This window comes from Bombina bombina, chromosome 7 (genome assembly GCF_027579735.1).
Source record: "Bombina bombina isolate aBomBom1 chromosome 7, aBomBom1.pri, whole genome shotgun sequence".
Taxonomy (NCBI): Eukaryota; Metazoa; Chordata; class Amphibia; order Anura; family Bombinatoridae; genus Bombina; species Bombina bombina.
Window position 1 is genome coordinate 629,939,240 of NC_069505.1, and position 20,281 is coordinate 629,959,520.

At 42.0% G+C, this 20,281-nt stretch overlaps 1 protein-coding gene across 1 annotated transcript in view; it reads right to left on the reverse strand.

Moving 5' to 3' along the window:
- Window positions 1-4,548: 4,548 nt before the first annotated feature.
- The window catches only part of LOC128635658 (epidermal differentiation-specific protein-like), a 50,007-nt gene continuing 34,274 nt past the window's right edge, over window positions 4,549-20,281 (reverse strand). Inside the window, exon 2 of the mRNA XM_053688749.1 lies at window positions 4,549-5,574. Within this exon, the coding sequence (XP_053544724.1) occupies window positions 4,977-5,486 (510 nt within the window). The 5' untranslated portion in view covers window positions 5,487-5,574 and the 3' untranslated portion in view covers window positions 4,549-4,976. The remainder of the gene's footprint in view (window positions 5,575-20,281) is intronic.

Genomic DNA, 20,281 nt, shown 5'->3' on the forward strand with positions numbered 1-20,281 from the left:
CGCTTCTAGACCCCGCCTCAACTCTTATAAATGTATTAACCCCTAAACCGTCGCTCCCGGACACCGCCGCCACCTACATTATACCTAGTAACCCCTATCCTGCCCCCCTATACCGCCGCCACCTATCATAAAGTTATTACCCCCTATCCTGCCGATCCCGGACCCCGCCGCAACTAAATAAATTGTTTAACCCCTAAACCGCCGCTCCCGGACCCCGCCGCCACCTATATTAAACTTATTAACTCCTAATCTGCCCCCCCTACACCTTTGCCACCTATAATAAATGTATTAACCCCTATCCTGCCCCCCCTACACCGCTGCCACTGTAATAAATTTATTAACCCCTATCCTGCCCCCCCTACACCGCCGCAACTATAATAAAAATATTAACCCCTAAACCTAAGTCTAACACTAACCCTAGCACCCCCCTAACTTAAATATTAATTAAATACATCTAAATAATATTTCTCTTATTAACTAAATTATTCCTATTTAAAACTAAATACTTACCTTTAAAATAAACCCTAATATAGCTACAATATAAATAATAATTATATTGTAGCTATCTTAGGATTTATTTTTATTTTACAGGCAACTTTCAATTTATTTTAACTAGGTACAATAGCTATTAAATAGTTATTAACTATTTAATAGCTACATAGATAAAATAAAGAGAAATTTACCTGTAAAATAAAAACTAACCTAAGTTTCAATTACACCTAACACTACACTATACTTTAATAAATTATTCCTATTTAAAACTAAATACTTACCTGTAAAATAAACCCTACGATAGCTACAATGTAATTAATAATTACATTGTAGCTATTTTAGGATTTATATTTATTTTACAGGTAACTTTGTATTTATTTTAGCTAGTTAGAATAGTTATTAAATAGTTATTAACTATTTAATAACTACCTAGCTAAAAGAAATACAAAATTACCAGTAAAATAAATCCTAACCTAAGTTACAATTAAACCTAACACTACACTATCATTAAATAAATTAAATAAATTAAATACAAATACCTACAAATAAATAGAATCAGATTCAAGTTCAATCCGATTGGCTGAACGGTTCAGCCAATCGGATTGAACTTGAATCTGATTGGCTGATTCAATCAGCCAATCAGATTTTTCTACCTTAATTCCGATTGGCTGATAGAATCCTATCAGCCAATCGGAATTGAAGGGACGCCATCTTGGATGACGTCGCCTAAAGGAACCTTCATTCGTCGGGAGTTCGTCGTGGAGGAAGGATGTTCCGCGTCGGCGGGATGAAGATGGAGCCGGAAGAAAGAATATTGAAGATGCCGCTTGATAGAAGACTTCAGCCGGATGGAAGACCTCTTCAGCCCCCGCTTGGATGAAGACTTCAGCCGGATGATGGACCTCTTCAGCGCCACGCTTGGATGAAGACTTCAGCCGGATGATGGACCTCTTCAGCGCCACGCTTGGATGAAGACATCGCCCGGATTGGATGAAGAATTCGGCTCGGCTGAGTGAAGATGACTCAAGGTAGGAAGATCTTCAGGGGGGTAGTGTTAGGTTTTTTTAAGGGGGGTTTGGGTTAGATTAGGGGTATGTGGGTGGTGGGTTTTAATGTTGGGGGGGTTGTATTTTTATTTTACAGGCAAAAGAGCAGAATTCTTTGGGGCATGCCCCGCAAAAGGCCCTTTTAAGGGCTGGTAAGGTAAAAGAGCTGGTAACTTTTTAATGTAGAATAGGGTAGGGCATTTTTTTTATTTTGGGGGGCTTTGTTATTTTATTAGGGGGCTTAGAGTAGGTGTAATTAGCTTAAAATTGTTGTAATATTTTTATAATGTTTGTAAATTATTTTTTTATTTTTTGTAACTAAGTTCTTTTTTTATTTTTTGTACTTTAGTTAGTTTATTTATTTGTATTTATTTGTAGGTATTTGTATTTAATTTATTTAATTAATTTAATGATAGTGTAGTGTTAGGTTTAATTGTAACTTAGGTTAGGATTTATTTTACTGGTAATTTTGTATTTCTTTTAGCTAGGTAGTTATTAAATAGTTATTAACTATTTAATAGCTATTGTACCTAGTTAAAATAAATACAAAGTTACCTGTAAAATAAATATAAACCCTAAAATAGCTACAATGTAATTATTAATTACATTGTAGCTATCTTAGGGTTTATTTTACAGGTAAGTATTTAGTTTTAAATAGGATTCATTTATTTAATGATAGTGTAGTGTTAGGTGTAATTGTAACTTAGGTTAGTTTTTATTTTACAGGTAAATGTCTCTTTATTTTAACTAGATAGCTATTAAATAGTTAATAACTATTTAATAGCTATTGTACCTAGTTAAAATAAATACAAAGTTGCCTGTAAAATAAAAATAAATCCTAAAATAGCTACAATGTAACTATTAGTTATATTGTAGCTAGTTTAGGGTTTATTTTACAGGTAAGTATTTAGCTTTAAATAGGAATAATTTAGTTAATAAGAGTTAATTTATTTCATTAGATTTAAATTAGATTTAATTTAGGGGGGTGTTAGGGTTAGACTTAGCTTTAGGGGTTAATAATTTTATTATAGGTTGCGGCGGTATAGGGGGGGGCAGGATAGGGGTTAATAAAAATATTATAGGTGGCGTTAACATATTTATTATAGTGGCGGTGGGCTCTGGGAGCGGCTGTTTAGGGGGTAATAACTTTAGTTGCGGCAGTGTAGGGGGGACAGATTAGGAGTGTTTAGACTCGGGGTACATGTTAGGGTGTTAGGTGTAGAAACTACTATAGGAATCAATGGGATGTCTGGCAGCAGCGAACATGAACTTTCGCTATGGTCAGACTCCCATTGATTCCTATGGGATCTGCCGCCTCCAGGGCGGCGGTTTGAAAACCAGGTGCTCTGGGCCGGAAAAGTGCAGAGCGTACCTGCTAGTTTTTTTATAACTAGCAAAAGTAGTCAGATTGTGCCGCACTTGTGTGCAGAACATCTGGAGTGACGTAAGAATCGATCTGTGTCGGACTGAGTCCGGCGGATCGAAGCTTACGTCACAAAATTCTACTTTTGCCGGTCTCGAGCCTTTGATAACTAAGGCGAATCAGCCTCGCCACAAATATGCTGCGGAATTCCAGCGTATTTGAGGTAGACACGTTGATAACTAGAGGCCTTAGTCTTTAAATGTTACTGAATTTAAACCAGAGGAAACCGTTGCTCTTATAAGCAGTGAACAAGTGCGTGTACGCACGAAACGCGTCTCCATTCCTTGCTATCCTTGTCATTGCGGTTCTTTGTGTCGCACTATTTTCATGCTTTTATTGATGGAATAATCTGGACTTTTTATCATAAAGAAGCTTGTGCTTGGGACATTTTTGTTATTTAGAAATATGTATTTATTAATAAATAATAATATTTCATGTTGCGTTAGCTCACTTGAGAAAATGCTATCATGTTTGCGCAACTTGATGGGTGTTCGTTTTTTTTTCAGTTTTTCGCTCTATTGATTTCTATGGGGGGATACGTAAACGGGTCATGATATTGTAACTTCAGCTTTTCGCTCTATTGATTTCTATGGGGGGATACGTAAACGGGTCATGATATTGTAACTTTAGCTTTTCGCTCTGTTGATTTCTATGGGGGGATACGTAAACAGGGTCATGATATTGTAACTTTAGCTTTTTGCGGGCATTGGGTTAGCGTGCAAACAAAACATTTTTACTTTACAATTGTAATATGCGCATTAACCGACACGCACAAAAAGCCAAAATAGTTATTGTGTGATAAATAGCGCTGTACTGCTTATCGAGCCCTTATTGTGTGTGCAGGCTTTTGCAATGTGGCACTTAATTGCTGATAAATTATTAATATTTACTATAACCCTGCACTTGATACACAAGGTAAGGAGCACATACAGTATAAGTATTTACTAACATAGGGCAGATTGTTTACATAGATAATTGGGGTTATACAGAAATTCTGACACATTTACACAATGTCTACAAGCCGCTGTACCCTGACTGGTATATACGCAATTCCTAATGCTCATTCATGTAGTGTTTACGTCTTCCCCATCACTGCACTGTATTTAGTCACCAGCTGTTTAGTATAGATGCACTTTTTACATAAAACGTATCTTGTAAATATATCAGTTTAACACACACAGTAACAGATACACAGTGATTATACATCATAAAAATACAGCATCTCACACACAGTAACAGATACACAGTGATTATACTTCATAAAAATACAGCATCTCACACACAGTAACAGATACACAGTGATTATACATCATAAAAATACAGCATCTCACACACAGTAACAGATACACAGTGATTATACTTCATAAAAATACAGCATCTCACACACAGTAACAGATACACAGTGATTATACTTCATAAAAATACAGCATCTCACACATAGTAACAGATACACAGTGATTATACTTCATAAAAATACAGCATCTCACACACACTCCCCTGGGAACAATCATTTCTAAACCATCCAACTCACCTGACTTCTGATGTCCCCATGTCACTGGCACACACAAAGACACAAGGGACACTCACTGTGCTAATAATAGTGATTTATTGCTTCAGCAAAGTATTTATATAATGAAAGAATAAAATGTCTGTCATATCTTCTCAGTCTTCAGCACACTCTTGTCATCAGTATCACTTCAGGGACACAGATCAGGGTCCTCTCTTCAGATGTTGGAGAAAAGTTCTTTCTGCACCAGTCTGTTATATTGGTGGTTCTGAATGAGATTTGGTCTTTGTTCCTCTCTGCCATAACTGATTACTCAAGAGATGAAGGGTAAGGCTGATGGTCCTTTTAGAATAGACACATATCTTCTGATTCTTTAAATCTAAGTGAGAATAAGCATTTGAGGGAAGCTGTAGGACATCTAGCCAGGAGTATACAGGCTGCAGCAGAGGATAGCTACGTGATCAGGGGTTTTCTGGAAATAATCATCTTCTCTAGATATTGCTTTTCATTATTCAGACTGAGAAATTGGCTTCAGAGATTTCATTCTGTTGTTCCAGTAACCAGGCTCTTCATCACCAGAAAGAACAAATGTTGGATTTCCACTGTAATTTTCTTCACCATACAGGATCCAAGCTCCTTGTCGCACTTTGAAAGATGGACTCCCATTTTCATTAAATAGTTGACTCAGAGGAGATGTTACTTCTACATGCCTGCCATCATACTTGACATTTTCATACACCGTAATAGAAGGGCTCTGCAGACCCATTGGGATTACTCTAAGGGAGGCAATGTTAGAGCTCATAGACTTGATGTCATTGTGTTCTCCTTCTCTATAGACTGTGTAATCACCCTTATAATTGATCTGGGTAAACACAATCCAGTGGTCCCCAAATACTTTGAGAGACAACGCTTTTTTCATAAACTGATTCACTGTCAAGTCAGGAACATCAGATGTCAGAGTCACATGATCTCCTTTACAATCCTCTTGCGCATACAGCACTATGTTATTTTTGCTCATTTTCTTTTCCTCCGGTGTAACTGTTACTTGGAATTCAATTCAGTGGTATAACCTTATACTCTGTACCTTCTCTTTATATACTGTGTGTCTGAAGAGCAAAATTCAAAGGAAAACCGTAAATTACTGATGTTGCTCAATGTCATAAAAACTGTTAAAATTTTACACACAGTGCGTCAGCAAAGCACCAGTTCTGAAGAATTCAGGAAATTTTTTATATATTGCCAAATGATAGTGCAAACTTTATGAAGCCATACACATATATTTAACCCCTTAAGGACCACAGCACTTTTCCATTTTCTGTCTGTTTAGGACCAAGGCTATGTTTACATTTCTGCGGTGTTTGTGTTTAGCTGTAATTTTCCTCTTACTCATTTACTGTACCCACACATATTATATACTGTTTTTCTCACCATTAAATGGACTTCCTAAAGATATCATTTTCATCATATCTTATAATTTACTATAAAAAGTTATAAAATATGAGGAAAAAATGAAAAAAAAACCCCACATGTTTTTATAACTTTGACCCCCAAAATCTGTTACACATCTACAACCACCAAAAACTCCCATGCTAAATAGTTTCTAAATTTTGTCCTGAGTTTAGAAATACCCAATATTTACATGTTCTTTGCTTTTTTTGTAAGTTATAGGGCAATGAATACAAGTAGCACTTTTCTATTTCCAAACCACTTTTTTTCAAAATTAGCGATAGTTACATTGGGACACTGATATCTTCCAGGAATCCCTGATTATTCCTTGACGTGTATATATTTTTTTATATTTTTTTAGAAGACAACCCAAAGTATTTATCTAGGCCCATTTTAATATATTTCATGCCACCATTTCACCACCAAATGTGATCAAATAAACAAAATCGTTCACTTTTTCACAAACGTTAGGTTTCTCACTGAAATGATTTACAAACAGCTTGTGCAATTATGGCATAAATGGTTGTAAGTGCTTCTCTGTGATCCCCTTTGTTCATAAATAGCAGACTTATATGGCTTTAGCGTTGCTTTTTGGTAATTCGAAGGCCGCTAAATGCCGCTGCGCATCACACGTGTATTATGTCTAGCAGTGAAGGAGTTAATTAGGGAGCTTGTAGGGAGCTTGCAGGGTTAATTTTAGCTTTAGTGTAGATATCAGCCTCCCAGCTGACACATCACACCCCCTAATCCCTCCCAAACAGTTCTCTTATCTCCCCCACCCCACAATTGTCCTCGCCATGTTAAGTACTGGGAGAAAGTCTGCCAGTACTAAAATAAAAGGTATTTTTTTTTATTATTATTATTTTTTAAAGCCATATTCTGCTGTGTAGAATCCCCCCCAAACAGCTCTCTAACCCTCCCCCTCTACCTTATTTGCGCCATCTTGGGTAGTTTACAATAAAATGTTTTATTTTTTTTATTTTTTCCCCATTTTTCTGTAGTGTAGCTTCCCCCCCCCCAAATAACAACACCCCACCCCCTCCCAGATCCCTTAGATCCCAATTCCCTCCCTCCTCTCTCCCACTTTAGTTTTAAAAATGTTCCAGAGTGTAGCGGTTCCCGCCCCGTGCACGGGCACGCCTGCCTGCCGCCCCTTGTGCATGCACGTGCGTCCGTGCATGCCACCGGTGATCCCGCCCCACTCTTACTGCTGGAATTCATCGATGGCTGCCCACCCGCCTCCCACATCGGCTCCCACCCACCAACTATCACGGCCATCATTCTCTGATGCAGAGAGGGCCACAGAGTGTCTCTCTCTGCATCGGATGGCTAAGAAGTGTTATTGCAGAATGCCTCAATATCGAGGCATCACTGCAACAACATGAAAGTTGCTGGAAGCAATCAGGATCGCTTCTAGCACTTTCAAAGACCGACGTATGTGGTACGTCGCCGTTTGTTAACTGCTTTTTTTTGCAGGACGTACCCCATACTTCGTTGGTCGTTAAGGGGTTAAAGGAAAAAGGAAATTTATGCTTACCTGATAAATTGATTTCTTCTACGATACGACGAGTCCACGGATGTCATCCTTACTTGTGGGATATTATCCTCCTGCTAACAGGAAGTGGCAAAGAGCACCACAGCAGAGCTGTATATATAGCTCCTCCCTTCCCCTCCACCCTCAGTCATTCAACTGAAGGTTTAGGAAGAGAAAGGAAAAGCTAAAAGGTGCAGAGGTGACAGAAGTTGTAAAAATAAAACAAAATATAATCTGTCTTAAAAATGACAGGGAGGGCCGTGGACTCGTCGTATCGTAGAATAAATCAATTTATCAGGTAAGCATAAATTTCCTTTTCTTCTACATGATACGACGAGTCCACGGATTTCATCCTTACTTGTGGGATACAATACCAAAGCTACAGGACACGGATGAAAGGGAGGGACAAGACAGAGACCTAAATGGAAGGCACCACTGCTTGAAGAACCTTTCTCCCCAAAACAGCCTCAGAAGAAGCAAAAGTATCAAATTTGTGAAATTTGGAAAAAGTATGAAGGGACGACCAAGTCCCAGCCTTACAAATCTGTTCAACGGAAGGATCATTTTTAAAGGCCCATGTGGAAGCCACAGCCCTAGTAGAATGAGCCGTAATTCTTTCAGGAGGCTGCAGTCCAGCAATTTCATATGCCAGGCGGATGATACTTCTCAACCAAAAAGAAAGAGAGGTAGCCGTAGCTTTCTGACCCCTACGCTTTCCAGAACAAACAATGAATAATGAAGATGATTGACGGAAATCCTTAGTCGCCTGCAAGTAAAACTTCAAGACACGGACCACGTCCAGGTTATGTAACAGACGATCCTTCTTAGAAGAAGGATTAGGACACAAGGAAGGAACAATTTCCTGATTAATATTCTTATTTGAAACAAGCTTAGGAAGAAAACCAGGTTTGGTACGTTAAACCACATTATCAGAATGAAATATAAGATAAGGCGAATCGCATTGTAACGCTGAAAGCTCAGAAACTCTTCGAGCAGAAGAAATAGCAACGAAAAACAGAACTTTCCAAGATAACAATTTAATATCTATGGAATGCATGGGTTCAAACGGAACCCATTGAAGAATTCGAAGAACTAAATTCAAACTCCAGGGAGGAGTAATTGGTCTAAATACAGGCTTAATTCTAGTTAGAGCCTGACAAAAAGACTGAACATCTGGCAAATCTGCCAAATGTTTGTGAAGCAAAATTGACAAAGCAGAAATTTTTCCCTTTAAGGAACTTGCTGATAACCCTTTCTCCAATCCTTCTTGGAGTAAATACAGAATCCTGGGAATCCTAATTTTACTCCATGAGTAACCCTTGGATTCACACCAATAAAGATATTTACGCCATATCTTACAATAGATCTTTCTTTTGACAGGCTTACGAGCCTGTATTAAAGTATCGAAGACCGAATCAGAGAATTCTCGCTTAGATAGAATCAAGCGTTCAATCTCCAAGCAGTCAGCTGCAGAGAAATTAGATTTGGATTTTGGAAAGGACCTTGAATGAGAATGTCCTGTCTCAAAGGAAGTTTCCACGGTGGCAGAGAGGACATATCCACTAAATCTGCATACCAAGTCCTGCGTGGCCACGCAGGCGCTATCAGGATTACTGAAGCTCTCTCCTGTTTGATTCGAGCAATCACGCGTGGAAGGAGAGGAAACGGTGGAAACACAAAAGCTAGGCTGAACGACCAAGGCACTGCCAGGGCATCTATCAGTTCGGCCTGTAAATCCCTCGACCTGGATCCGTAACATGGAAGTTTGGCATTCTGGCGAGATGCCATCAAATCCAGTTCCGGTCTGCCCCATTGGTAAATCAATGAAGCAAACACCTCCGGATGGAGTTCCCACTCCCCCGGATGAAAAGTCTGCCGACTTAGAAAATCCGCTTCCCAGTTTTCTACTCCTGGGATGTAAATTGCCGACAGATAACAAGAGTGGGCCTCCGCACATTGGATTATCTTGGATACTTCTATCATCGCTAAGGAACTCCTCGTTCCCCCCTGATGATTGATATATGCCACAGTCGTGATGTTGTCCGACTGGAATCTGATGAATTTGGCCGAAGCCAACTGAGGTCATGCCTGAAGCGCATGGAATATTGTTCTCAGTTCTAGGATATTGATTGGAAGTAGAGACTCCACCTGAGTCCAAACACCCTGAGCCTTCAGGGAATTCCAGACTGCAACCCAGGCCAGAACACTGGCGTCTGTTGTCACTATCACCCACGAGGGTCTGCGGAAACATGTCCCCTGGGATAGTTGATCCGGCGACAACCACCAAAGAAGAGAGTCTCTGGTCTCTTGATCCAGATTTATCTGAGGAGATAAATTCGCATAGTCCCCATTCCACTTTCCGAGCATGCACAGCTGCAGTGGTCTGAGATGAAAGCGTGCAAACGGAATGATATCCATTGCCGCTACCATTAATCCAATGACCTCCATGCACTGAGCCACTGATGGCCGATGAATGGACTGAAGTACTCGGCAAGTATTCAAAATCTTTGTTTTTCTGACCTCCGTCAGAAATATTTTCATGTCTACCGAGTCTATAAGAGTCCCCAAGAAGGGAACCCTTGTCTGTGGAACTAATTGTCTCTTTTCTATGTTCACTTTCCAACCGTGAGTTCTCAGGAAAGACAATACTATGTCCAGGTGAGATTTTGTCAATTGATAAGTTGACAACTGAATCAGAATATCATCCAAGTAAGGCGACACTGCTATGCCCCGCGGTCTGAGAACCGCTAGAAGAGACCCTAGAACCTTTGTGAAGATTCTGGGTGCTGTGGCCAACCCGAAGGGAAGAGCCACAAACTGATAATGTTTGTCCAGGAAGGCAAATCTTAGGAACTGATGATGATCCTTGTGGATCCTCACCACAGCTCCACTGTGGCTCCTACCTGCCCTCAGGGTACTACAAAACGACTCTACAACGATCCGGTCATCAGAACATAAGTTTAAGTCTAACCAGAGCTAATGCCTGCTGCCTTCTCAGTCAGAGTATACTGCACGTCGGAGCACGCAAAAATAGGCCCCGCCCATCATGGATGTCAAACAAGCTAATCTGTATCACCGCATGGGAAGCGGTTAGCCATGTGGTCCCCTAAAAACAGCACAGTAATGCTGCAGCCATACTTAGATTTGTGTCTCATAAACAAATAAAAACGATAAGCTGCCTCTCCAAGTGTCCCTTTTCATAACACTTCAGCCCAGAACTATGTCAATGGAAACGTTAAGCACAGGATTTTAAGTAACACCCTTTGTGTACTTCTTACCCCTTCCCTTGCAGGGAATAAAATGTCAGCCAATTCTGATATAACAGGTCTCCTCAGAAATAAAAGACTGAACATATCTCAATGCTTGTAGCATGCAACCGTTCTCCACACTGAAGATTTCTCTTGCACTACCTTCAGCACTCAGTGGGAACCAAGATGGATCTTAGTTACGTCTGCTAAGATCATCAACCTCAGGGCAGAAATCTTCTTACATATCTCCCTGAGGAAAATAGTACACACCGGTACCATTTAAAATAAAAAAACTTCTTGATTGAAGAAACTAAAACTAACACCTCACTTTACCTCTTCCTAGTACTAACACAGACAAATAGAATGACTGGGAGTGGAGGGGAAGGGAGGAGCTATATATACAGCTCTGTTGTGGTGCTCTTTGCCACTTCCTGTTAGCAGGAGGATTATATCCCACAAGTAAGGATGAAATCGGTGGACTCGTCGTATCTTGTAGAAGAAATACAATTACTAAAAAATAAATAATAAAATGCAGTGATATTCTGTGCATATGTAAAACACATAGGCCTAGATTACAAGTGGAGTGCAAACATTATAGAAGGGTGCACTATCCATAAATCATACCCAGAGGCAGCTCTTGAGTTTGTGAGGCCTTACACAAGGCTCAAATATGAGGCCCCTTGACACAAAATAAAATGCAAAAATTAACCAAATAAATCTGAATATGAATTGCTCTAAATTTCGCTGCCATCTGTCCCTGCATTAACGTTCACCCAAACTCTTCCTATGGGTTTTGGCAAATATTCAACTTGAATTAAATCCTAAAGCTGTTCCTAACTTACTACAATAAAATGACAAGGGTCTTGTATCAGTGTCTCCCCTAGACCATACAATTTGGGAGCACAACAATTTGACCACAAGCTAAAATATCAACGTTGCAGAAGGTATAGGTAGAGGACCTCATCATCTACTACCTATTCCTACTTTGTTTTTAAATCCTCCTTTACCCCAATCTGATGCTTTGTTCCACATTGATGACAGTACTATAACTTGTAATGAGTTAGATAAGTCTGTTGCTGATATCATTGTTTTGTTTTTTGACAAAAAAATAAAGTGTGTAACGCTCGTGGGATACTCCTCTATCCGAACTCAGCCAGTAGTCTTGTTATCCTGGTGTCAAGCTGGAATGATAGGGAATATCCCAGAGCAGAGAAAGTTAGTAAGATGAGGAAGGCGGCACTCACCACAGACAGGACAGTCCCCAGCGGCAACGGCAGAGCCATCCAAGGACAAACCACTAGAATGGTCAGGCAGGCAGGCAGGGTTTGGCAACAGCAAGCAATCCAAGGGCACACCACTAGAATGGTCAGGAGTTAAAGGGTATAACAGGCAGAGTAGTCAGACAGGCAGGGTTCAGCAGCAGTATATCAGTCCAGCAGTTAAGGGGTGTAACAGGCAAAGTAGTCAGACAGGCAGGGTTCAGCAGCAGTATATTAATCCAGTAGTTAAGGGGTATAGCAGGCAGAGTAGTCAGACAGGCAGGGTTCAGCAGCAGTATATCAGTCCAGTAGTTAAGGGGTATAGCAGGTAGAGTAGTCAGACAGGCAGGGTTCAGCAGCAGTATATCAGTCCAGCAGTTAAGGGGTATAGTAGTCAGAGTAGTCAGACAGGCAGGGTTCAGCAGCAGTATATCAGTCCAGCAGTTAAGGGGTATAGCATGCAGAGTAGTCAGACAGGCAGGGTTCAGCAGCAGTATATCAGTCCAGTAGTTAAGGGGTATAGCAGGCAGAGTAGTCAGACAGGCAGGGTTCAGCAGCAGTATATCAGTCCAGTAATTAAGGGGTATAGCAGGTAGAGTACCAACAGCTTAGAAAAACAGCACACCTTCTCTGCTTGTAGTGGGGCACAGAATAAAGGACTTGCCAGGTCCCAGTCAATCCAAGTATAAAGAATATTCCAGCCTTTTTTATATTCTTTATACTTGGATAGCAGGCAGAGTAGTCAGACAGGCAGGGTTCAGCAGCAGTATATCAGTCCAGCAGTTAAGGGGTATAGCAGGCAGAGTAGACAGACAGGCAGGGTTCAGCAGCAGTATATCAGTCCAGTAGTTAAGGGGTATAGCAGGCAGAGTAGTCAGACAGGCAGGGTTCATACACAAAAATAGGCAATAATATACAACGATCTGTCACACCCAGGAGCACGTAAAGTAACACCTATACTTGGGCAGTAACAGATCGTTGTAGAATAACTTACACAGGCACAGGATTCGTGCCACAGAAGTATGACCGGCATCAGGAGCGTGCAGCGATGATGTCAGCGCCGCACGCATCTGGACCCAACACATCCCCTGGCAATAAGCAGGGAAGGAGACGCGGCGCCCCTAGGGCACCGCGGTGCGGCGTGACAGAGAGCAGTTGTTCTGTACTTGGATATACAGTTCAGAAGACAGAACTGTAAGGTATGTATGAAGTGGTCACTTACAGTCTTTTAAATAATATATACATAAGGGGCAATAATACTATGATGTCGCTGTACTATCAGTGCTAGAAGCTGTGACGAGGTTGGGGTGAGTTGAACTCAGGATGCAGGAATAGAAACACTGAACAGTTAAAACCTTTTAAAAAGCTATACTGAATTATATGCAAAAAAAGGACAAATTGTTTGTTTAAACTGAAGTAGAGAGAAACAACAAGTATGAGCATAGGCCCAAGGTCAAGCACTAGAGTCCTGTTCAATTTCAGGAAGCCTAGAAAGGAACAGTAACAACGCCCAGTGGTTACTGAAGCTTAGATACAGATTGAGACAGCCATGGAATACTAGGAAAGTGCAGCTGGCACAGCTGATTAGAGCAAACCTGTTACTGGTATAGCAGACACGGTACTCAGCAGGCACAGTATACCCATCAGGTACTGTAGGTGAGACTGTCACAGAATGCCAGTTAGGTACAGCTGGCACAGTTTCAAGAACAAGGTGAGCATACACAGGTATCGGGTAAGTATGATTTAGTCTCAGGAACAAGGTGAGCATACACAGGTATCAGGTAAATATGCTTGGTCTCAGGAGCAAGGTGAGCATAAACAGGTATCGCGTAAGTATGATTTAGTCTCAGGAACGATGTGAGCATACACAGGTATCAGGTAAGTATGATTTAGTCTCAGGAGCAAGGTGAGCATACACAGGTATCAGATAAGTATGATTTAGTCTCAGGAACAAGGTGAGCATACACAGGTATCAGGTAAGTATGATTTGGTCCCAGGTGCAAGGTGAGCATACACAGGTATCAGATAAGTATTCTTGATCTCAGAAACAAAGTGAGCGTACACAGGTATCAGCTAAGTATGCTTGGTCTCAGGAACAAGGTGAGCGTACACAGGTATCAGGTAAGTATGATTTGGTTTTAGGAACAAGGTGAGCATACACAGGTACAAGGAAAGTATGTTTGGTCTCAGGAACAAGGTGAGCATACGCAGGTACAATGTAAGTATGCATGGTCTCAGGAACTAGGTAAGCATACACAGGTACAAAGTAAGTATGTTTGGTCTCAGGAATAAGGTGAGCATACACAGTTGCAAAGTAAGTATGCTTGGACTCAGAAACAAGGTGAGCATAGGCAGCTACAAGGAAAGTATGCTTGGTCTCTGGAGCAAGGTGAGCATACACAGGCATCAGGTAAGTATACTTGGTCTAAGGAACAAGGTGAGTGTACACAGGTATCGGGTAAGTTTGATTTAGTCTCAGGAACAATGTGAGCATACACAGGTATCAGATAAGTATGATTTAGTCTCAGGAACAAGGTGAGCATACACAGGTATCGGGTAAGTATGATTTAGTCTCAGGAACAAGGTGAGCATACACAGGTATCGGGTAAATATGATTTAGTCTCAGGAGCAAGGTGAGCATACACAGGTATCAGATAAGTATGATTTAGTCAGGTAGGTAGTGAATGCCAATACCCCCTAGATACATTTAAAAATAGTTTGGATACATTTATGGATAGAAACAAAATTCATGGATATGATTGCTTGTATTAAACGGGTCACCTTTTAGTGGGATTAATTTAAGCTCAACTGGAGTTTTTTGTAAGTATATTAGATTTGTGTAGGTTGAACTCAATGGACTTCGTTTTTTTTTCAACCTCATCTACTATGTTACTATATATAGTTTAGTTAATCCGTGCAGATATCAATAAAACCCGGAGTCCGGCAAACATGTAATGGGGAGAAGGTAGCGGGCTGGTAATATGTACTGACAGGGCTATGAACAATTTGAATATTTATCAAGGTAGAAATGGAGTTAAATCCATAATGCTATCATCTAGAATGCTCTACTAACAACATGAAGCATTGTTCTAACTATTCATCATCTCATCTCTCCACAGGTATGCATTTCTTTCTCTGCATTTCATGCCCTGGTTGTTATCCCACGTCCCTTTAATGTTTTTTCATTATACTGGTATGCATTTCCTTCTCTGCATTTCATGCCCTGGTTGTTATCCCACATCCCTTTAATGTTTTTTCATTATACTGGTATGCATTTCTTTCTCTGCATTTCATGCCCTGGTTGTTATCCCACGTCCCTTTAATGTTTTTTCAATATACTGGTATGCATTTCCTTCTCTGCATTTCTTGCCCTGGTTGTTATCCCACATCCCTTTAATGTTTTTTCATTATACTGGTATGCATTTCCTTCTCTGCATTTCATGCCCTGGTTGTTATCCTACGTCCCTTTAATGTTTTTTCAATTTACTGGTATGCATTTCTTTCTCTGCATTTCTTGCCCTGGTTGTTATCCCACGTCCCTTTAATGTTTTTTCATTATACTGGTATGCATTTCTTTCTCTGCATTTCATGCCCTGGTTGTTATCCCACGTCCCTTTAATGTTTTTTCAATATACTGGTATGCATTTCCTTCTCTGCATTTCATGCCCTGGTTGTTATCCCACGTCCCTTTAATGTTTTTTCATTATACTGGTATGCATTTCCTTCTCTGCATTTCATGCCCTGGTTGTTATGCATTTCCTCTGATGTCTGAATTTATGACTTTTTCTGTATAATTGTTATCAGCTCCATTGTATAATTTGTGTGTGCATCCCCCAGCCATTTGCCCCCCCCCCATCTAATTTACAAGTGTGTAGCGCCAGTCTACCTAACTAGTCTACTTGTAACACAGCTGCCTTGTACAATATCTGTGTGCATCCCCAGCCATTTGCCCCCCCCCCATCTAATTTACAAGTGTGTAACTCCAGTCTACCTAACTAGTCTACTTGTAACACAGCTGCCTTGTACAATATCTGTGTGCATCCCCAGCCATTTGCTCACCCCCCCCCATCTAATTTACACGTGTGTAACTCCAGTCTACCTAACTAGTCTACTTGTAACACAGCTGCCTTGTACAATATCTGTGTGCATCCCCAGCCATTTGTTTAGCCCCCATCTAATTTACACGTGTGTAACTCCAGTCTACCTAACTAGTCTACTTGTAACACAGCTGCCTTGTACAATATCTGTGTGCATCCCCAGCCATTTGTTTAGCCCCCCCCATCTAATTTACACGTGTGTAACTCCAGTCTACCTAACTAGTCTACTTGTAACACAGCTGCCTTGTACAATATCTGTGTGCATCCCCCAGCCATTTGTTTAGCCCCCCATCTAATTTACACGTGTGTAACTCCAGTCTACCTAACTAGTCTACTTGTAACACAGCTGCCTTGTACAATATCTGTGTGCATCCCCAGCCATTTGTTTAGCCCCCCATCTAATTTACACGTGTGTAACTCCAGTCTACCTAACTAGTCTACTTGTAACACAGCTGCCTTGTACAATATCTGTGTGCATCCCCAGCCATTTGTTTAGCCCCCCCCATCTAATTTACACGTGTGTAACTCCAGTCTACCTAACTAGTCTACTTGTAACACAGCTGCCTTGTACAATATCTGTGTGCATCCCCCAGCCATTTGCTCACCCCCCCCATCTAATTTACACGTGTGTAACTCCAGTCTACCTAACTAGTCTACTTGTAACACAGCTGCCTTGTACAATATCTGTGTGCATCCCCAGCCATTTGCTCACCCCCCCCCATCTAATTTACAAGTGTGTAACTCCAGTCTACCTAACTAGTCTACTTGTAACACAGCTGCCTTGTACAATATCTGTGTGCATCCCCAGCCATTTGTTTAGCCCCCCCCATCTAATTTACACGTGTGTAACTCCAGTCTACCTAACTAGTCTACTTGTAACACAGCTGCCTTGTACAATATCTGTGTGCATCCCCAGCCATTTGCCCCCCCCCCATCTAATTTACAAGTGTGTAGCGCCAGTCTTCCTAACTAGTCTACTTGTAACACAGCTGCCTTGTACAATATCTGTGTGCATCCCCAGCCATTTGCTCACCCCCCCCATCTAATTTACAAGTGTGTAACTCCAGTCTACCTAACTAGTCTACTTGTAACACAGCTGCCTTCTACAATATCTGTGTGCATCCCCCAGCCATTTGCTCACCCCCCATCTAATTTACACGTGTGTAACTCCAGTCTACCTAACTAGTCTACTTGTAACACAGCTGCCTTGTACAATATCTGTGTGCATCCCCCAGCCATTTGCCCCCCCCCCATCTAATTTACAAGTGTGTAGCGCCAGTCTTCCTAACTAGTCTACTTGTAACACAGCTGCCTTGTACAATATCTGTGTGCATCCCCAGCCATTTGCTCACCCCCCCCATCTAATTTACAAGTGTGTAACTCCAGTCTACCTAACTAGTCTACTTGTAACACAGCTGCCTTGTACAATATCTGTGTGCATCCCCCAGCCATTTGCTCACCCCCCATCTAATTTACACGTGTGTAACTCCAGTCTACCTAACTAGTCTACTTGTAACACAGCTGCCTTGAATCAAATCATTCCAACCCTAATTGTATCACTATATACAGCTGAGAGCTGGCTCTGAATTATAAGTGGCCGAGTTAAGAAATGGAGTTTAGAAACTGGAGGGGAAACTGCAGACCCCACTAACAGGTAATCCTTACTAACTGTACACCTGCACAATGCTCTCTATGTCCTTTCTGATCTTTCTGTCTGCCATCTTCCTAAAACTCACTGTATGCCCTTATAACATCAATAATCCCCACAGTATCCTTATCTCTCCCTCCCTCCTCTCATCCCCTATGCTGTCCTCTCATGAACTACTCTGTTTCCTTAGCAATACTTCCCCATCTTCCTCTCCTGTGTCTAGTTATACGCGCTCCTACAAGTCTCACTCTCACCTTCTGTCACTCTCACTGCTACTACTGCTTGCTGCTGGTGATGTCTCTCCTGTGTCTAATCATACCTGCTCCTACAAGTCTCACTCTCACCTTCTGTCACTCTCACTGCTACTACTGCTTGCTGCTGGTGACATCTCTCCTGTGTCTAGTCATACGCGCTCCTACAAGTCTCACTCTCACCTTCTGTCACTCTCACTGCTACTACTGCTTGCTGCTGGTGATGTCTCTCCTGTGTCTAATCATACCTGCTCCTACAAGTCTCACTCTCACCTTCTGTCACTCTCACTGCTACTACTGCTTGCTGCTGGTGACATCTCTCCTGTGTCTAATCATATCCGCTCCTACAAGTCTCACTCTCACCCTCTGTCACTCTCACTGCTACTACTGCTTGCTGCTGGTGATGTCTCTCCTGTGTCTAATCATACCCGCTCCTACAAGTCTCACTCTCACCTTCTGTCACTCTCACTGCTACTACTGCTTGCTGCTGGTGATGTCTCTCCTGTGTCTAGTCATACGCGCTCCTACAAGTCTCACTCTCACCTCCTGTCACTCTCACTACTACTACTGCTTGCTGCTGGTGATGTCTCTCCTGTGTCTAGTCATACGCGCTCCTACAAGTCTCACTCTCACCTTCTGTCACTCTCACTGCTACTACTGCTTGCTGCTGGTGATGTCTCTCCTGTGTCTAATCATATCCGCTCCTACAAGTCTCACTCTCACCCTCTGTCACTCTCACTGCTACTACTGCTTGCTGCTGGTGATGTCTCTCCTGTGTCTAATCATACCCGCTCCTACAAGTCTCACTCTCACCTTCTGTCACTCTCACTGCTACTACTGCTTGCTGCTGGTGATGTCTCTCCTGTGTCTAGTCATACGCGCTCCTACAAGTCTCACTCTCACCTCCTGTCACTCTCACTACTACTACTGCTTGCTGCTGGTGATGTCTCTCCTGTGTCTAGTCATACGCGCTCCTACAAGTCTCACTCTCACCTTCTGTCACTCTCACTGCTACTACTGCTTGCTGCTGGTAACGTCTCTCCTGTGTCTAATCATACCCGCTCCTACAAGACTCACTCTCACCCTCTGTCACTCTCACTGCTACTACTGCTTGCTGCTGGTGATGTCTCTCCTGTGTCTAATCATACCCGCTCCTACAAGTCTCACTCTCACCTTCTGTCACTCTCACTGCTACTACTGCTTGCTGCTGGTGATGTCTCTCCTGTGTCTAATCATACACGCTCCTACAAGTCTCACTCTCACCTTCTGTCACTCACACTCCTACTACTGCTTGCTGCTGGTGATGTCTCTCCTGTGTCTAATCATACACGCTCCTACAAGTCTCACTCTCACCTTCTGTCACTCACAGTCCTACTACTGCTTGCTGCTGGTGACGTCTCTCCTGTCTCTAATCATACCCGCTCCTACAAGTCTCACTCTCACCTTCTGTCACTCACACTGCTACTACTGCTTGCTGCTGGTGACGTCTCTCCTGTGTCTAATCATACACGCTCCTACAAGTCTCACTCTCACCTTCTGTCACTCTCACTGCTACTACTGCTTGCTGCTGGTGATGTCTCTCCTGTGTCTAATCATACACGCTCCTACAAGTCTCACTCTCACCTTCTGTCACTCACACTGCTACTACTGCTTGCTGCTGGTGATGTCTCTCCTGTGTCTAATCATACACGCTCCTACAAGTCTCACTCTCACCTTCTGTCACTCTCACTGCTACTACTGCTTGCTGCTGGTGATGTCTCTCCTGTGTCTAATCATACCCACTCCTACAAGTCTCACTCTCACCTTCTGTCACTCTCACTGCTACTACTGCTTGCTGCTGGTGATGTCTTTCCTGTGTCTAATCATACGCGCTCCTACAAGTCTCACTCTCACCTTCTGTCACTCACACTGCTACTACTGCTTGCTGCTGGTGATGTCTCTCCTGTGTCTAATCATACCCGCTCCTACAAGTCTCACTCTCACCTTCTGTCACTCTCACTGCTACTACTGCTTGCTGCTGGTGATGTCTCTCCTGTGTCTAATCATTCCCGCTCCTACAAATCTCACTCTCACCTTCTGTCACTCTCACTGCTACTACTGCTTGCTGCTGGTGATGTCTCTCCTGTGTCTAGTCATACGCGCTCCTACAAGTCTCATTCTCACCTTCTGTCACTCACACTGCTACTACTGCTTGCTGCTGGTGACATCTCTCCTGTGTCTAGTCATACGCGCTCCTACAAGTCTCATTCTCACCTTCTGTCACTCTCACTGCTACTACTCATTGCTGCTGGTCACGTCTCTCCTGTGTCTAGTCATACGCGCTCCTACAA